This window comes from Vespula pensylvanica, chromosome 4 (genome assembly GCF_014466175.1).
Source record: "Vespula pensylvanica isolate Volc-1 chromosome 4, ASM1446617v1, whole genome shotgun sequence".
NCBI lineage: Eukaryota > Metazoa > Arthropoda > Insecta > Hymenoptera > Vespidae > Vespula > Vespula pensylvanica.
Window position 1 is genome coordinate 1976988 of NC_057688.1, and position 19834 is coordinate 1996821.

A 19834-nucleotide genomic window follows, 5' to 3' on the forward strand; every position below is an offset into this window, starting at 1 on the left:
ACTTCTACCTCTAGCTTTCGTTTTTGCCGCGTTTTACTATAGGCAGCACTGAATCCCCTTGCCCCGCCATTTGCTTCTACATACGTATATACATACTACATACATATACATACATACATACATATATAACAACCTTATTGCAACGACGGACACGCGTTACGCCCTTTTCTCTCTTATGCGCGTACCTCTGCTATCTATTCTCTCTCTCTTTCTCTCTTTCCCCTTACGTCACTCCCATTCTCCTACTCGTTCTCTCTCTCTCTCTCTCTCTCTATTTCTCTCTTTTCAAGCGTCATCGAAAGATCAAAAGATTGATATGTATAGGTGTTTCCATGGATAGGACAAGAGAAACAGAAAATAGAAAGAGAGATAGATTGAAAGAGTGAGAGAGAGAGAGAGTGGGAAGGGGAGGGAGGGAGAGAGAGAGATAGAAAAAAAAGAAAGGTGGGTGCGAAAAGTTACACGCGGAAGAAAAGCAAGTGGTATTAGGTAGAAAATTTTCAAGGTTCTCCAGTAACGACGCCTCGCTTCAATGACGTAGTCTGCTTATTGTTAGTTGGATATAAGTTCTGGAGGGGGAGGCGTCGAGTGGCGGGCGGCTTTTTTCGGAGTAGAGGAAGAGGGAAAGGTGTTGCGAGCGCACGATTCCGGATCGATTGGCGGACGATTATGAAACTATAGAGCCGTCGAATTCGATTAAAAGTTTTTCATTTGTTTTCTCAATAGAATATTTTTTTTTAATATTATTTAAGATATCATATTTAAAAATCATTCTTCTTTGTAATATTGCAAAGTATCAAATATATTATTTATGTGTTTGTTACACAAGCATTCGTTCGACAAGTATGGCGCTGCTGTATCGAGCGACAAGGCTTTACGAATGCTTGGACGTCCCGTAGCGCTCAGAGATTGTGCTACTACGCCGATCGATCGCTGCTACGCATAGAGTTGTCTATATATGTGTCATTAAGAAGACTCGATAACAGAGAGAGAGAGAGAGAGGGGGGGGGGGAGAAAGAGAAATACGTTAGAACGAAAACAATTGCGTGTCTTGTAAACGAACGAATTTCTTGTTTTTTACTACACAATCGTTATTTTTCGAAAAAATCAATAAACGGGCTATTAATGTTTAAACTTTTAAAGCAGGGGTGGTTTATCATTTACATTTAAAAGCAACGAATGGAACGGTGCTGCCATCGAGAGAATTTAAATTTAAAAATTTAAATTGTATGGAAATGAGTCTGGTTGATCTTTTTGTTTCTTTTTCTTTTTTCTCCATTTGACACATACTTTTTTTGATGAGTAATGATAACGAGCCGTAAATAACATTTTTTATTGATGTATGTATGTATATAAAGTCGTATTTACAATATACATTATTTGAAAAAATTTTTATTTCTTATATCTGCATTATTGCATTCCCTAATGTTTCGTACCATCGTTATTGAGGTTTTCTTTGTTTGTATGTATATCCGAGTAAAATACTCTATTTCGTATAGAATTTGATAAAGATATTTGATATCTTATAAACGCAAAAACACATTCCATTTTATATTTGCAATTTTCATTTTATGTTAGCACCAATCCTTCTATTTAAGTATCCAAATTTCCATTTGTTGTTATATACTTTCATAACAACGAGCACAATTCACTTTTAGTACAAATATATGAACGTCGCTATGAAAATATTTGAAATGCAACTATTTTTGTTAAATCAGTGTAATATGTCAAGTGATAGTGTGTCTCTTTGTAATATAAATTTATTTCGTAAACACATCTTTTATGTTACATTCATGAAAAATCTTGAATCATTTGCTTTCCACATTTTGTACTCTTAATGTAAAATGGTAAAAATTTAAAGAAACATCTTTAATAGATGGCTACGTTAAATTTACAAGTACCCTGCTATGCATCTGTGTACATTTATTATATTAAACTTATAATTCATGCCGAATGCATTTCGTTTGTATAATTGTATGCGTATACCTACATATGCTGCAGAATACATTAATGAATGCTATTTATAAATGATTATTATTGTATAATATAGAAAAAGAATAAATAAATATTTTATCTCGTATTCTATGTACTAAGGCAAATATATAGGAAAATATAGCAAATTGATATTTTTTTACTATATCCAAAAGATTAGGATTTTTTTATTACATTTAGGAGACATTATGTAGAAAGCACTCTTATGTCAATTATGTATGTAAGTTCTTTTTACAGAAATTATTTTCATTTTCAATCTAGCTTCATCATTAATTATTTTAAATGCACCTTTATAAAAGTATGCACATATTAAATTAATATAAGTTTATGTATTGAATGATGTATATAAGAGATAATATGTGAGTAGATAGTATGATTCGCATAAGTTATCAGTTGTTTATGCAAGTTCACTTGTATATAAAAAAAATTGAGCAATACTACAAAATTCGTCGATTAAGTTTGTAATAAAAAAAGAAAATGCTTGCGCTTATTGTAAGATGAAACCATGCGGAGAGAATTTACTTATTTAAAATTATTTGGATTTTCTTTGAGATGCGATGTTTTTAAGTTGCTGTTTGTATATTTCAGCTTCTTCCTCTTTTTTTTGCAATTGCTTGCGATATTCGGCGGCTTGTCTTCGAGCTTCTGCTAACTGTCTATTAAGCACTGCTATATCCATTACTGGCTCATTATTATCTGTATTATCTTCTTCTATAACTTCTTCTATATCATCATCCAGTTGTAAAATGATTGGTTCTGTTATCTTGGAAGATGAAGTGACTATTTTGTTCTAAAAAATTGTTGTAAAACAAATAAGTTAGATATGCATTTGAATCCATAAGTGTAGATATAAGATATCGAATTATTTACTTCTGACGCTGTTGTATATTGAGATTGCGTTAAAGTTGGAACAGTCATATTAGTAGAAAGAGAAGAAATAAATAATTTTCCAGCTTTATTATCTACGGAAGATCTTTTTAATATGTTCGGGCCACGGGATGTAAGGCTAGGTGCATTTTGATTTAAAATCTGATCTGCTCGTATAGCTATCACTTTTCTTGGAGTTCCTCTTCTTGAAGTTACTTGAAGACGTTTCATACTTAACGGAGAGCCTCTTGTCAGATTTAAGGCAAGTTTACCAGCCTCTAAGAATAAGAAACAATTTCGTTTCATTGTTATTATAGAACGATTAATATTTTATTCTTCAATGGAATTCTGTTTATTCGAAAACAGGCATACCTGTAAGAACAACAGTTCTTCCACTTTCCATTGCATTCTCCACAATGGATGCATCATCATCCATCGGTATCATTGTAATTCCATGTGCTTCTAATAACCTGAATTGTTTGTTGACTCCACTCATTGTTGTTACATCTTTACGTTTTTTATTAGCGTTAACATTATTCGTATTAATAATTTCTTCTGCATCCTTCATTTCTTTTTCTGGTTCCATTTCAGTAGATGGCGGTACATGAATTTGTTGAAGAATCATTCTCGGTTTTTTATTGCCTAAAATCGAAAGAGTTTTATTACAAAAAAGAATACTCCGTCAATAACAAGTTTCTTTAATAATTTATCACTTTACCTTGAGTATTTTTACGTTTTGATTGCGATTGTTGTTGCGCAAGTTCCAGTTTCTCTTGTTCTTCATTTGCTGCTTCTGCTTCTGCTTCCGCTTCTGCTTCCAGTTGAATTAAATTGTGAGTTGCCACTTCTAGTTCTGCAGAAGTAGCTTGATTTTGTTGTTGGGCTTGTATTCCTATAATTTCTCGTTCTTGCTGGAGTATGTCCACCAAGTCTAGTCTATCATGCTCCAAAGCTAGGCTAATCGGTGTCTTATCAAATTTACTAGTTGCGTTTGCATCTGCACCATGTTCCAATAAAACATGCATCACTTCTATATGTTCTCTTTCTACTGCCCAATGTAAAGGAGTCATCTTAAGCTAAAGATGTTGTGAAGCGTGTTAAATTATTTGTACTTCAAGGAATTATATCTATTTTTGATTTTTGATTTTTTGTTTACCATATCTCTACTATCAACATCAGCTCCATAATTCAACAATAACTGTGCCATCTGATGATGACCTTCATAAGCGGCCATATGCAGTGGTGTTCTGTCCACCTTGGTTCTTGCATCTCTGGATATTCCTGCCCTGAGCAAAACTTCTGCAGTTTCTGTGTGATTATTTTGTGCTGCCAAATGCAAAGCACTGGTTCCAAGCTAGAAAACAGCATCCGCAATAATAAAGTCTTTTTATGTAAATGAACGGTAATACCTTCGTTGATTGATTATACAGATTATATAGATACATACACAGTCTGTCGTGAAGGGTGCTCCTCTACACATAAGTTCACGAACAGTCTCTGTGTCTCCATTTTTTGCACTAAGTAATAATTGTTTTCCTAATTCTACTATTGATAAGGCATCTTGAGAACGTGAACGTTGGGAGACATCGCAAGATAAAATTTCAACCTGGCAAATATCGTTCGAGAACTCTCATAAACATTGATATTCTCATAAGGATTTTACATCCAACTTAAATACATCATAGATCGTTTTGTCATATTCGGTGAAATCATTATCTCGAGCAAATCTAGTTCGCACTTGTAACTTGTTTGAGCTATTCAATTATAAATACAATTGATATGAAAAGAAAACTTACTGGTATGAGAGTGTCTTCGTCCAGTCCCTCGATATCATTGGCACAGATACTCTCAGCTTGCATGTTTGTATATCGAACTCAATTCCCCTCTCTCTGATGCACACTAAAATCAAATTATCCATAATATTTAAACGGTGCCACCGACTTTTCCGAATGAATAGGGTCGGCTCCGAATGTTCCATTTTCCAAGTATCAGTCATTGTACTTCGACCTTGAGGCACCGAAATTGAAAGTAGGTCGTAAAAATTGAAACGGAACTCAACTCGAAAGAAACGCGCTATCCCGATCACTTTATTCCTTTTCTAAATCACAAAAGCATCGCACGCTTATTTTTCGAAATTTCCTTCGATACAGGATGTTTTTATTTTGCCATCTCAGATCGCGAGGAACTTCCTGTTCCTGTTCATTAAACGGAAGTCCCATGCCATAGGCCCTGCGTTTCATGACCAAAAACTATCCAAATCGATTCGCGATAGCACGGAACGAAATTATACTTACGACCAGCACATTATTCACGCGTTTTGCTGGTTTTTCGTGCAAGTTTCCGTCGAGCACGCGACCTTTATCAGAATTCTTCCTCCCCACAGCCTTCTCGATTTACGGACTGGCTAAAGTTTTATAAAAATGGCGACGCATTGGCGCCATTCCTGACATAATTTATCCGATATTCCAATGAACCTTGAGCACGAATCAAAGGATATTTTTTAAATTCGATCGATTACAGCAATACATTTGTACTCTGGCTTATAAAACTAGTTTATTACGACATAATAAACGATCTAAACAAAAAATATGTTCAATAACAATAATGTTCGCAGCGCCGCATAGCGGTGCACGTGAAAATTATTTATTCTCGAAAAAGGCTAGGTACGTGATATGTACGTAAGGTTAGTTCGTCGGTTACACTTTTAAAGAGACCGCGAACCTTTATGCATTTCATCGTGTTTATTTGTTCTATTATGTCCACGAGAAATTCCGTAGAGATACAAGTAACAGAGCAATATCATACATATATAAGGTATTTTATGTCTAAGATAAATATCCTTTTTTCATTTTTAAGATATAAGCAAACTGACCATTTTTATATGATTTCGACGAAGTTATTATGTTTTCGTTAATTTAACAAAAAAAAATTTCTATTTGTACGTTCGACAGGATAGATAAATTAGTTCGTTTTAGCGCTAACATCACGTGACCATCATGCCTCGTATCTCATTGGACTAAGTCCATGTTACAAGATGTCGGTGTAAAACGGTGTTCTCTTGGATCACTGCCAAAGCTTTCAATTTCGTATTATTTGACGCGTGCAACACCATCCGTCGCATATACCATATGCTCATAAAGTATCGCAAAGGTTTTGTTGAAAGTTTCTATGAGGTGTCGTAACGTATAACAAACAGATTTTTTAAAGAAATCTTTTATACGTCGTTAGTCCTCCATCGTCCACAAATTGATACTACAAAAAATCTGTCAAAGGTTTGACATCATTTTCTTTATAGATTTCTTTACAGATCGTCGAGAATAAAGAGAATTTCCAAAATTTCGATAATATTTACGATTCAATGTAATTCATTTCATGTATGTAGGTATGCATATATTTGCGAGAGATATCGATAGATCAATCAAAGTTCGCGATTGGTCGAAATGTTGAATTCTAACATATGATTGGTCGCAACGTTGTTACGATATTTATAAAACAAATTCGCATCAAATGCATCAAACGTCACGTCGCGACGTCTGATAATTTCGAACATCATAATGAATTATCTTATTATTCTTTCATCCCGTAAACGCTGATGAATAATTTAATCTAACAGGTAAGATTACATTTTATAGAAAATTACCGACTTACGATCAAAGCGATCGAAGATTTACGGGCGGCAAGTTTCAAATGATCGTAATCTATAAATGAAAAAATTTATAGGTTCTTCGTAGAAACCGTTGAATCGATTGCTCATTAATTATTCGCATATACATGAACATCTAGTATTTTAGCAATTGTACTCGACCCAATCTTCGTACATTTCTATTCCACCCGGTAAACTGCTCGCGCGCGTGTGTGTATATATATATATATACACACACACATGTACACGTATACATATACATTTGTACATATATGAAAATACGAGAAATTTCAATATTTTTTCCTTCCTCTTCGTTCCGTCTATCTTTTTTTATCTACAGGACATATCGTACATATACGTATATCACCACATGCATACATTATATAGTGTTCATCTCATGCATACATCATATACGTGTATATACATATTCAACATGCATACGCCATTGTTTTTTTATCCTTGTCACTTTCTCCTCCAGCTCTGCTATTGTTTCTAAATCTCTCGTTTCTTTCTTTCTTTCATTTTCTCCTTCTCTCCATTTTCTCTCTCTTTCTTTTTTGTATCCTTTGCTTCTTCTTTCTCTCTCTCTGTCTCTCTCTCTCTCTCTCTCTCTCTCTCTCTCTCTCTCTCTCAACATACACATACACACACATACAACCACTATATCGCATCCATTGCCTTCTACCACATTTCCAACGCTATGACTAGCTTTCCCCTCCCTGTAGTTGACCCAGAATCGTGGAGATAACGGAGTATCAAGGTGCAACACAATGAATCTCGGTACCTAGGTATACACACGCGGTTAACTCTGTATGTATATAATATGTGAGAAACAGTAAGAGAGAGGGAGGGAGAGAGAGAGAGAGAGAGAACCATGTGGTATACGTATGGATTACTGTTGGTGGCTCGTTATCGCAATTGATAATATCGTGGATTGTGGCTCACGGTTGAATTAAACAAATTTCACGGAAATATCGGTTAAAAGGATTTTATTGGGCAACGGTTTAACCAATGTAAACGATCCATAAATATTACATAATAGAAAAAAAAAAAAATAAAGTATTTATTGAAAAAAAATCTTATTTATAACAAAACCTATATATACCGTCGAATTGTAATCTATTAACGTTATTTTCGTTAAAGATGTTTAAGTATTTCTCGAGAGATCATTCGTTCAATAATCTAGTACAAATTTCGTAATAAATTTCATTGAAATTTTTCGATCGATTTATTGAGAAGGAAAGATAAAATTTTTGTAACTTCGTAAAACTCGATACGTGTCCATTATTCGAAGTTTCGGGAACGTGTAAAATAACTGACCTTTGAACTCTCTATAGAGCAAAGGTAACATAGGCAAGTATTATGCATACAGAGTTTACTATCGGGTGCGTGCACCGCCACATCGGGTTACCCATTCCTTATATCGTAATCTAAGGAGGTGCCTGGCCGCGCACGGTCACGGGAGTGAGCTTGCATGCTTTCAAACGGAGTAGGTTAGAAGGTTCGTGAATTTCTCATGAAGGAAAATGCATCGTCCGTCGTTGACGATGACCAAGGTGTGTATATGTGTGTATCCTTTTCTTTGCTACGAGAACGTAACGAGTACTTTCATCTCTCTTAAACGTCATCGTTCGAGATTTACATACGTCGTCCATCAGTAATCATCATTTCGGATGATCATTCATTCTATTTTTCGTGCCTCGAGCTTTGGAAGATTTACAAAAATGGATCGTATTTTAAAGTATAAATCATCCGGAGAAAAATAATAAAAGTGGGCAAATATAAAAAAAAGAAAAAGAAAGGAAAAAAAAAAATAGTTGCACTAAAACTTCGATACGTCATTCGGGGATTAACCTTATAACTTTTACATCGGAATTAAGGGTCGTTATGCAGCGTGCTAACGTACTTCCAAACTACGCTACGATATATATATATATATATATATATATATATATATATTCTATATATATTCTGTATATGTAGACGTATACATTTATAGATTTACACGTACATATAGACGAAGTTTCGTGCCGCAGTCGCCGCACGGACTATTACAGGTTCTATGCGGTCGAGACCGCTGCAGGATTCAGGAAGTGTTGCACGGGAAATGAGATTCTTGCGTGAACAATACTCGAGACTCGAAGACCATTCCCTATTTGCATCGTGCGAAAAATAAAGAAATATGAGGATCTTAGGAACCGCCTCTCAAAGATACGAAGCTTCGGTTGGTTTCGTTATTTTTATTCGTAAAGAGATAAAAACGTGAAGTCCGAGCAAAACTTTCGATAGAAATATATGCTTAACGTGTATACCGTTTTATGAAGTGAATTCGTATAATCAAAGATAATTTCATCTCGTTTAAATAGTTTAGCGAATGAAATGAAAATTTATTTCTAAACTCGAAATATTGTAGATACATACGTATTGTATGTCAGAAATTGTTACGTTAATGTATTTTATCGTGAATCATTATCGTCATTATGTCAACAAAATATCAATGGAATCAATTGTTTTAGAAATCCGACAGAAATACAATCGTTTTAATGAATTTCCAATAGATTTAACTGGAATATGAAATAATTTATTTGCCATTCGAAAGGTTTGTCTTCTCTAAATTTAGTTTGGTCAACGTACGTTGAGACTCAAAGAAACTTCCTTACCTTTCCAAGTACAAACAAAAGGAGGTAGCGTTAAGTAAATTCTGTCCTCTCTAATCGTTAGTACTCAGCACTCAAGAGTTCAACCAATCGAAAGAGAGTTATTTCTTCGACTTAAGTTGACGTTTCTTTTTTTTCTCTTCAGGTCGATACGGACCCAACTTCCGGCGTACCATAACACCACGCCAGAAAGCTTGGATCCTGATGGCACATCCTCGCACATGCTCTTCGTGTTCCTTCTGTTTCTTCAATGCTTCCTTTTCCGCGAGGTAAGTGTCTATAAATTTTTTCTTTTCGTTATACTGTAATGGAAAATTAATAGGACGAATTTCAGTGTTTTTTCGTATCACTGCGTAATTACTAATCGGGACGTTAAGCTCTCGTTAGAGGCCAGTGAGAATATTGGAGTTGGTACTCGTTCTTTTTTTCCTTTTCTTTTTTCTTTCTCTTTCTTTCTTTTTTTCGTACCATCTGTCACAATTATTTGTGAACGTATAAGTGATAATATGCGCGTACGTTACTACGTAAAAGTAAATTTCCCTTATTTTCGTCTTTATGAATTTCTTCGTTAATTATTTCAGATGTATCGTTACTTTAATAACAATATTATGCAACACATGACTCGTTCATATTGAGAATACGTTGTCTTGAATTCGATTATGCCGCAAGTGCTTAAGCTCTCTTGCTTGTACTCCCGTGTATAGATTGTTTGGATTCAGAACAAGGCCTGTAGCCGTTTTCGCGGTGAAATTTCCTTTGACTCTAAGTCGACAGTGAAGTACGTAGAATTTAGTATAATCTTATAATTAGTTATACGTTCCTATATATTATGTAAATACGCGTGTTTATGTTTGTATGTATTGTAAATAGATATACGTGTCTCGCGTTTTGAAATTTACCGCGTAAGAATGACGATAAAAAACCGTAAGAGTTAATGTAAGAGTTAAAGCTTCGTGAAAGCGAGTTTTAAGCGTGTTTCTTAGATCTTAAACGTAAAATTATGGATACCGCTCGATTCGAAATAGTCACGAACGAGTTTTCCAGCCGAGTTTATCGATTCTTCTATAAGCAGAATTTCTGCGATATACCGAGTAACGCGACGTCGAATTTGATTTTTTACAACGATCGATAATCCGTATAACATACGTATGTCGATCATCTTTTTCGAAGTACAATATTCGTTCGTTTCGATCTATACTACATAATTTTTATCGAAACTTTCGCCGAAAGTATAACATATGCAAAATGTTCCCATAGGAATCAACGGGACATCGTGTGGTCTCATGTGCAGTTGTACTATTTTTCTATTTTTCTTTGTATTTGAGGTCTTTGTCGGGAATAAGGTAGCCTCTTTCTTTTCTATGTTTAGAACGAAAACATTACCTCTTGTGAAAGTTCAGCTAAGTCTTTTTGTCGAGTTTCTATCTCTATGTTCACTTCACAGATTTCCTTCTCGTACATTTTCTTCTCTCGATCGTACCGTCTTTGCCATTCTTCGATCTTTCTTTCGATACTCTGTAATTTTGTAAAAGTGTACTTTATTTATCTATATATACATACGTAAGGTCGAGCATTTAAATGGGAACATCATGTATCAATGAACGATATGTATTCAAAACTATTACTTTTTACGGAGTACTATCATGCACATACAAGCGAATTGCGACATTTGAGTATTTTTATTCGAGCATATTATTATATTTATAATATATATATATGTATGTACATATATAATATAATATTTAATTTTTTTTTTACCTATGTATATAGATATAAGATTTTTTAGTATACTATATATATTTCTTGCCATTATATAGGATGAGTCAATAACTATTATTAATAACTATTTTTAATTTTATGAAAAAAATGTTCAGGATAAAATTACACTATTCTCTGTTTTAATGATTGAAGATTATTACCAAGCACTTTGTACACTTTTTGATTCAAAGCATCCCATAAAAAAAAATATATTTAGTGGGGACTAAATTCGATGAGCATCAAGCCATCTTTTTTTCCAAAAAAAGAAAAGAAAAAGAAAAGACATTACATTATTCATTCATAAACTTTAGAAGTCAATATCTCTTGAACGAAGCATTTTCGGGCATATTTCCAGAGGAAAATTTTACTTATTTTGAGATCTTAAATTCATTATTCAATTACGGCCATTTAACTCGGTGAGAGCTTGTACATACGTACGATATAATATATATAACATATGGCGTCTAAAAATGTTCGAAAGAACTTTCATACTCACTGCGATATCTTGAGTAAGAAACGTAATCAATTCGGTAGATACAATTTCTTCAATTTTCTCACGCTCGTGAAGATCATCGAGCGTTTTTTTCAATCTTCTCCACTCTTCCTTACATCTGATAGAATTTTGTTGGCACTTAGCTTCATTCCACTTACACGAATACTTGTGTTCAATGTCGCTGACTATTTTCAGTTTCTCATTTTCATTCTAACAAGCATTGGAAAGAAAAGATGAGTTTCAAGGGGAGAATATCGTAGGAAAGAACTTTTTCTTTGTTCTGACATAATACCTTTAAGTCGAGCAGTATATTCCTTAGACGGGTTCTCTCCGCTTCATTGCTCATTTTTTCGTTGGCGAGAGTTTGTCGAAGCTCCATCGCAGTTTTCTTCATCGTCGTGCATTCCTCGAATAAAGCCTCTTCTTCTTTTCTCCGAGTCACAATTCTTTCAATTTCTTTGGTCAACACATCGAAACTACCACGTTCGCGTATTTCTTCCTTCAATTTCTCCATAATTCCTTTTACGTATAGGCTATCCAGAAGTATCCAAAAAAAAAAAAAAAAAAAAGAAACGAACGAAATTATACAAAAAGAAAATTTTTGTCAACGAGTTCAGACGAGAACGAAAGAATTAAAATTTATATTATCGTTTAAACCTATCGTTTTGTAGTTTGTTGTACGTAGCTTGTTCCTGCATATCCTTTACCATTTTTGTCATATCCTCGTTAAGTACTTGCTTGTCCGTTGTTTCCAAGTTTCTATAAAGGAAAATTGAAAAGACAAAGTATGATGTCGTCTTGTAAAAGATATTATTATGCGATATTATTTTTATTTCATTTAGGAACATACTGGAGTTCGTAAAGAACATAAGGAACGGTCGTGTTCTTCGATCGCTTAAAAATCCGTTTAAGAGTTTCTCGATAAATAACGAGTGCATTCGTGCAGTCTTCGAATATCATCGAAAGAGCAGCCACTTTCGAAGAAGAAAGTTCGGATAAATTATTTACTTTCTTCCCGGCCATCGAGTACCGTCCAATTAATCGATCTCTCTCTCTCTCTCTGTTTCTCTCTTTTTCTTTCCTTCTTTCTTTCTTTCTCTTTTTCTTGTTTTCTCTCTTTCTCTTAATTTAAAGAAATTCAACAAGTCGATCGATGCCGATCATTAGTGAAATACATTTTGATCTTGTGTCCCAGAAAGCTTGTACAATTAATAGATGAAATATTAGTACATACGCGGCCCTAACATTTCAACAAAATTTTATTCGTTTGATCTCGCTCGCGCGAGCATGTTGAATATAACTGGCACCATGTACACATACATCCTACATATCAGTTTAAATTCAACGAACGAGCCAATTTATCATAGCTCTGTGTACTTCGTGAGAAAGCCGTCTCGTTTCGATTTTTGCTACTCTGCCGTTTATCTATTATTTTTATCGTATATCTCTATGTATAGTTCGCCGCAGTATTTCAAAAGTTCCTTTACGTTTCCCGAGCAACGAGTAACGAGACCTTTCATTTTAATGTGCGACGTTTAATCCGTGATTTCTACAATTTCACGAAGAAATTTATATCTTTGTGTGCGAGGGTGTGTATGGAACGCGCGTACGTATGTACGAGATTAATTTATGTACATACATACAATATTGAATTACATCGATCGTATGACTAATCGAATCGATTCCGATACGAATGGTTCTACTTACTTTGACGAATTTCGAGATATCCGAAATAAGATAAACATTTTTGTGATGTATATTATATACTGATCGATTTCGATATAACAAACGTTTTATACGAGCACCATAAACTTCACCAAGTGGAGTGGTTGCTGAGAAACGTTTTTAACGGTGAAAACGGTTTGATCTATCGCTTGTCGTTACTCTAGCAACCACAACAGTCAGAACGCAACCTCCATGTACGTATTTACGGTATTTATCATCGAAATTACGCTCGGCATTGCGGCAAGTATTTTTAAACGATAAAACGTTATTATTTCCATTTTCACTTCTGGTTATCATCCGTCGATTGTATTAAGAATATTATGGCAAGTAACAGTTTTGAAAAATGATGATTAAATAAGACGAGATTATTATCGTGAGTAGGAATGAAAATTCTTAGCTAATGCGAAGAAGCCGTTTGGTTTCTTGCGTACAATTTAAAATTTATAAGAGTTACGTAAGAATCAGACTGTGCGATAAATCGATCATTTTATGGCACATGATTTCTGATTTTTCATTTTAATCGAATAAAATGCAAGTAATTTTTAATCTTTTTAGACGGTATCTTTGATAATGAGAAATTTTATTCTTGGAATCTAATTGATTTCATGTTAAATAAAAGTCTTGTTACGTGAAAACCTTTAATTATTAATGCTCATTAGAGTTTCTTAAGTCTCAAGAGTGTATTAAAAAGGGAAGTTCGAGGAAATCAGTCGAAGTCGAAAGCTGTTGAGCTGATGGCTGTCCTAGGATATATCCGTATCCTTTCACGTTAGGTCTTCGGAAGAAAATTTCATTGGAAAAAAGTCTTGTGGACAGAAGGACTTTCGCTTCTGCTTTGGTTCGTCGGTAGAAAAGAACAGGCCACGGAGCACGTACCGGTTTGATTGGAAAAGTTTCGCGCTCAGGAGACTTTAATTGAATCTGCATTGTCTAGAAGGTCCCTCTCGAACTGTCACAAAATTAGCCTCGTTTTTTCCTTCAAGAACGTCGAATTCTTTGCAAAACAAACAAAAAAGTTTCAGCTCCTTCTTGCTACGATGATCTTCTTGCGATGATCCTCCTTCGATCGGCCGATATAAGACGGACATTTTTTAGACGGATCTGTATTCCTCGTTTTTTAAAAAATGACAAAGTTCGAAGACTTTGAAAGACTTCTTTCGTATTTCGATTTACGTTAAAGTTGCCTAATGAAGGAAACATATAGATCATCTGAATATTATAATTCAGGATTAAAATTATTAGAAAGAAATATCTTGTTTCCTTTTGTATCCAGCAAAGTCGATGGGACTTAAAATCGAGAGATCGATTCAAACAATCTACTCCTTTGCGATCGCCGGAAGTTTACAAAATTTATCACGCGTTGGAAATATTGGCTTTCCAGATAAAATTTTCTTCATCACTTCGTGTCGATTCTTTCGCCGTACTCTTCACGATCTTTAATCTGTCGCGAATTCCATAAGTCAAAGCTTGTCTGTCGTCTTAAATCCTCCGTGGGATACGAGACCCATGACGAATATCAATACGAAACAATAACTTAAAACAAACAGAACGCGTTTCAATTAAATCTTTGATTTTCCCCAGAGCCAAGGATTTACTCGTGAAACATTGACGTTTATGAAACGAACGATAGAAACGAATAATTCAGTCCGTCTAAACGCGAGATTCATTTCTTTGACTTTTGAATACTTCATAATTCCTTTCGAAATTTCTTTTCGAAATCGAAAAAAAGAGGCGGGAGAGTGGGCGAGTCGGCGAACGTGGCGCTCTCTGTCGAATAGCGCGGTAATTTCGAAATGGGCCAGGGAGGGACGGGGTGGAGGGTAAATAGGGAAGAGAAAACGGGGGTGTTCGGCGTGTTTTGGCCGGGACGCTTGCGTATTCGCGAGGCGGCGTCGCGTCGGCGCGTTTCTGCCGCGCCCGAGGTGCGTGGAAGCGCCAGATCGCGAGGGCGGTGTCGGTGGTGGAAGGCGGCAGCAGCAGCAGCAGCAGCAGCAGCAGCAGCAGCGGCAGCGGCAGCAGCAGCGGCAGCGGCAGCAGCAGCAGCAGCAGCAGCAGCAGCAGCAATAGTAGCAGCAGGAGCAGGACGTTTTCGAGGCTTCGTGCCTCTCCTTGCTTGCTCGCTCGCTCGCTCGCACGTTATTCCTCGTCTCGTCCTCGGCGAGACGACGTGTTCGTTTCTTCTATTTTTATCGTCGTCGTCGTCGTCGTCGTCGTCGTTGTCGTTGTCATCGTCGTAGCCTACGTTTACGTCGAAGCCGCTTCTCATCGTCCTCGTTAAAAATACGAATTTGTTACACCTACATAGAGACATATATATATATATATGTAGTATATATCGTTTGGAGGAGATCAAAAGAGAGAAAAGGAAAGAAAAACAGGGGTAGTAGTGCCGGACAGTTCTCGTTGTCGATGTCGTCGCGTATCATCGCGCTTCGTGCACGTTCGTCGCTCGCGCCACACTCGAGAACGCGTCGTCGTCGTCGTCGTCGCGAAAAAGCCACCCCTTCGCACTGTGCACGGTGCGACACTCGACAGTCGTCTCGACGCCACGAACGAGCGCGCTTCTTCTTCTTCTTCGTCTTCTTCTTTGCTGCCGCTTCCTCCTACAATTCTTCTAGATTTTCTTCCTCCACTGCAACAGCCGTCGCAAGAACCGCCGCAGCAACCCTCGAGAAGGTGTCATTTCATTTTGAGTCAACGGTCGAGCATAGACGACAACGGAAGGAGAGACAGAAGTTCTAGTAGTATTAACGGAAACAACGCATTACCTAAAATCAATCGTGTCGCGTTTTCATATTTGATTTTTATTTGATACTTTATTCATCTTATTCTTATTCTTCTTTATCGCGTGACACACGCGCGCGTGTCGATGCTCTCCCACTACTACTACTACTACTACTACTACAATTACCACCACCACCACCATTACTATTATCATCTCCATCACTACCACCACCACCTCCAGCTGCCACCGTTGGAAGCTCGTTGCCGCGGCAGGAGGCAGCACAGCTCCACGCAGTACACCCTTCTACACGGTGGAATTTAAGGTTATAATCCCGACGCGTTTTACTCTCACGCGTTGATACGTCCATCTCGTTGTTCGGACTCTTCTTCCCACTGTTATCGCCCACCACGTCGACAACGTCGTCGTCGTCGCCGTCGTCGCCGTCGTCGTCGTCGCCGTCGTCGTCGTCGTCGTCGCCGTCGTCGTCGTCGTCGTCGTCGTCGTCGTCGTCGTCGTCGTCGTAATGGACATCACACAGCGTATCTACAAGTGAGTAACCTGGTTTTTCGTATTTATTTTTACCCCCTTTTTATTTTTTATTTCTTTTTTTTTTCTATTCTTTCCACTCCAACCACTCTCTTTCTCTCTTCATGGGTTTCTTTTTCTTCTTCTTCTTCTTATTATTATTTTTTTTTTTTAAATCAAAGTATCCCTTATTCTTGAAGGAAAAATATGTAAAGACTTTGTTCTTACAATCTCGCTCGAATCCTTCATGGATTTATTATCGTCCCGCGCATCCCGATAGACAGACGGAAAAAGAAAGAGACAGACAGGGAGAGAAAGAGGGTGGCAGTCATGGTTAACCTAGTTGCGAGTTTTTGGAACGCCCTCGTGTTTACGCCGCGCGACGACGTAACTCGTTTAAATGTGTGCGGTGAAAGTTTTGCCCGCGATACGCCGATTACGGATACGTCCGAGTCGATCTCTTTCGATTATTATTTTGAAACCACGTGAAGGAAAATGCGAGAGAACGTCGACTTTTATTTTCGTCTCTTATTTACTTGTTTGTTTGTTTGTTTATTTGTTTATTTTTTTCAATTTCTTTTTTCAATTATATCTATACTTCGGAAATGTTTTCCCCCCGTCTTTTTCCTTTTAAATTTTCTTCCCACTTCGATAAGATTTCTATTTAGATTACAGTGATCAGTTTATACCTTTCGAACGATATTCAGCATCGATTTTCGAAGGAAAAATGACAAGATATATATGCACTGTGATGGAAGAAATGTTGACATTCGCGAGAAATGGAAAATCCGGGTTGGAAAAGGGAGTTGGAAAGTTTGCGGTAAAGTTTCTTTTTGAGAATTCTGTGACAGGACGAAACGATTCGGTTTGATAATTTCACGAGACAATTTTGTGAACTTTGCTAAAATATGTATACCTGTATCGTACGCGTAGAAACTGTTCGAAAAAAAGAAAGAATTATATAGAAGATCTTCCCCTATTAAAATTGTATATGTTTTCGTTAAAAATAATTTTGGTTTTGCATGATTCTACGTACGAAAGAGATCGGTAGTTTTTGCCACTGGTATTTTCTGCTTTAAAATCGTTTGTAACGCTTTATACAACGACGTAACGAAGAAAGAGCCTCGTGAACGTAGACCCTTAATGCATTACTCCCTTTAATCAGTCGATTGACCGACCAATAAATGGTGCCTATAGATGATCGCTTTAGCACTCACCTGCTGCAAGTCGTAATCCCATAATTCTCTAGGCAATGATCGCAAGCTATCAGATTTGACGTTGTTCTCGTGGAATTAACGTGTTAATTGATACAAAACGCACGCGTAAATTTTCATTTATAGATACGACTTTATTTGTTTAAAAAAATATATATATACATATATATTTGTCTTTTTCGATAAGGGTTGCAGATAAAAACTTATAGATAAAGCTTATTTGCAACTAAGACTTTATATGGTGCAACACATGCTTATATATATATATATGTATGTATATGTACATGTATATATTTTAAATCCGTATTGCGCTAAGAAGCTGCTTGAATATTCGAAAAGCATCCGTAACGGTTTCAAGCGTAAAACGCCACTTTCACGAGAGCATGGTCCAAGAATCCGCAGTTAGCGTGGAACGAAAGTGTCATGAGGGTGCGATTCTCGAGATTTTAAAGTGGAAAATTGGAAACAAGAAATTGTCTGAACGTGTCCGTATCTTAGAATCTAGCCAAATAAATTTTTATCAACGTGATTAAATTCCTAATCGTTTTTGTAAATAACGATTACTTTATTTCATATATTTTGTTAAAAAAGAAAATATTAAAGAGACGTACGAGTTAGCTTGAAAAAAACAGATATATTACGCTTGGAGAATCGATATTAGGTATGTTTGTTACGTACTATTTGTTTTTTTTACAGCCATTTAGAGATATTGAATGCGCCTGTTCGTTTAAAATCTATTTAAATGTACTTTTACCAACGTGTTACAACTTTTAATTTGATTTTTCAACGTGATTTTTGTAAATAACGATATTTTCTTTTATTTGTATAGCACGTTGAAAGAGTAATTTTCAAGGGGATATTGTAACCTGAAAAAATATATACGTCCATGCTTGTCAGAGAATCGATATTATTTGTTTTTCTTACTTGTGACAAAATACTAAACGTATTCGTATCTTAAAATCTATTTAAATGTGTTTTTATCAGCGCGATTGAACTCCTAATTTGATTCTCCAACGTGATTTTTGTAAATAAAATGATATTTTTCTTTCTTTCTTTCTTTTTTTATATAACAAGAAGATTTGATAAAAATAAGATAGTTTGAATCAAAAAAGAAGAGACAAAGCAAAAGAGAAATAATATTTATCTTAGAGAATTGATATTACTCTTACTATCTGTTTTTCGTAGCCGTAGGGCGAGAAACAAGGAGATATATACGCTTTTTATAACCATTCTCTAGTTTTGTCGTCCCGGCGGAAAACTGCGGAAACTTAATATTAAATCCTGAATTTAAAAGCGCAGTACCGCTTGACCATAATGGAGGTCTTCCAAGTGACTCTAGGCAAACGGTATTTCCGCTTTCGTTTTACCTTGGAAAATGCGGTTGCCTTTATGATACGATTCTATGTACTGTAAGTCGGTTGAACTAAGAAGGAATGAAAATTTTCAATGAAGATTAGTACGATGCTCGATGATACATATCTGTCGTCTCTCTCTCTCTCTCTTTTTTTTTAATCGTATAAACATAATGGACCATGATATTTTATGTGAACTATATTTTATTGCATTTGCGACAGTAGATTTATTTGAAGAATTTTTTCGACCTCGATTTCTTTGCATTATGATTATTTTTATAGTTTGCTTTCGGCCAATCCTAGCCTGACTTTTTCTACTTTCGATATTTTGTCTATACCTACGTTTCAAGCAATTTTTTAATAATATTCTGTTCTATCGATCTCTGTTTTATTGATTAACTTCTTAAGAGTTCTACGGAAAAAAATATTATTGTTATCGCATCGATGACTTTCATAGTGCAAAGGGTTCTTTTTTTTTTTTTTTTAAGACTTTGACATACTTACACGTTTTTAATTCATGCAAAAAGATTTATTCTCTATCGAGAGGCGTCACTTATATCTATGAAATTCTTTAAACGAAAAAAAGATTTCTTTCGAACTCCATTGGCATCGAACCGCGACAAAAGTATTTTCCCAACAATGATCGATATTTCTTCATAAGTTCTTAAAGCTTAGAGTATTATACGGCACACCCTCGAGGAAGAATGTCGTACAATCTTCGAATACAAAGGCTGCACGAGAAAATAGCCGTCATTTCCCATTTTATATACCAAATAATTTAGCAACAGCTTTCGTCGGTTTTTCTTTCTTTTTTTTCCCCTTCACAAATTCATCCTCTCTCTCTCTCTCTCTCTCTCTCTCTCTCTTTCTCTCTCTCTCTCTC

At 35.8% G+C, this 19834-nt stretch overlaps 3 protein-coding genes across 13 annotated transcripts in view; 1 reads left to right on the forward strand and 2 right to left on the reverse strand.

Annotated features, from left to right (window-relative positions):
* Nucleotides 1–1319: 1319 nt before the first annotated feature.
* On the reverse strand, nt 1320–5480 carry LOC122628420 (GA-binding protein subunit beta-1). Of its 2 annotated transcripts, XM_043810708.1 has the most exons (8): nt 5154–5480; nt 4656–4758; nt 4307–4465; nt 4016–4213; nt 3578–3935; nt 3232–3501; nt 2863–3137; nt 1320–2782 (listed from the first exon to the last, which is right to left on the reverse strand). In XM_043810708.1, exons 2-8 carry the CDS (start codon nt 4716–4718, stop codon nt 2525–2527), a joined length of 1581 nt encoding a protein of 526 aa, XP_043666643.1. In that variant the 5' UTR covers nt 4719–4758; nt 5154–5480; the 3' UTR covers nt 1320–2524. The 2 variants fall into 2 exon arrangements, with proteins under 2 accessions (XP_043666643.1, XP_043666644.1); XM_043810709.1 differs by having other exon boundaries at nt 4656–5480.
* Nucleotides 5481–8496: 3016 nt separating this feature from the next.
* The window catches only part of LOC122628422 (dynein regulatory complex protein 9), a 17256-nt gene continuing 5918 nt past the window's right edge, over nt 8497–19834 (reverse strand). Inside the window, exons 1-7 of one of the 6 annotated variants that reach the window (XM_043810718.1) lie at nt 14012–14893; nt 12068–12169; nt 11703–11943; nt 11414–11620; nt 10543–10674; nt 9163–9461; nt 8497–8654 (exon numbers count right to left, since the gene is read on the reverse strand). In XM_043810718.1, the coding sequence (XP_043666653.1) occupies nt 9261–9461; nt 10543–10674; nt 11414–11620; nt 11703–11943; nt 12068–12129 (843 nt within the window). In that variant the 5' untranslated portion in view covers nt 12130–12169; nt 14012–14893 and the 3' untranslated portion in view covers nt 8497–8654; nt 9163–9260. Of the gene's footprint in view, nt 8655–8697; nt 9067–9162; nt 9462–10542; nt 10675–11413; nt 11621–11702; nt 11944–12067; nt 14894–19834 lie in introns of those variants that run through there. The other 5 variants (XM_043810715.1, XM_043810716.1, XM_043810713.1 and 2 more) reach the window with 5 other exon arrangements.
* The window catches only part of LOC122628418 (acetylcholine receptor subunit alpha-like), a 93565-nt gene continuing 83035 nt past the window's right edge, over nt 9305–19834 (forward strand). For 4 of the 5 annotated variants that reach the window (XM_043810698.1, XM_043810702.1, XM_043810705.1 and 1 more), the window contains exon 1: nt 15414–16409. The gene's annotated coding sequence lies outside the window, so the exon portion shown is untranslated. Of the gene's footprint in view, nt 9429–15413; nt 16410–19834 lie in introns of those variants that run through there. The other variant, XM_043810699.1, reaches the window with a different exon arrangement.

Coding starts and splice junctions, on each gene's coding strand:
- LOC122628420 (XM_043810708.1), bottom strand. CDS start 4,718: ATGCAAGCTGAGAGTATCTGTGCCAATGATATCGAGGGACTGGACGAA. Junction 3,502..3,577: donor AAAACGTAAAAATACTCAAG/GTAAAGTGATAA, acceptor TTTCGATTTTAG/GCAATAAAAAACCGAGAATG. Junction 3,138..3,231: donor AAGAACTGTTGTTCTTACAG/GTATGCCTGTTT, acceptor TCTTATTCTTAG/AGGCTGGTAAACTTGCCTTA.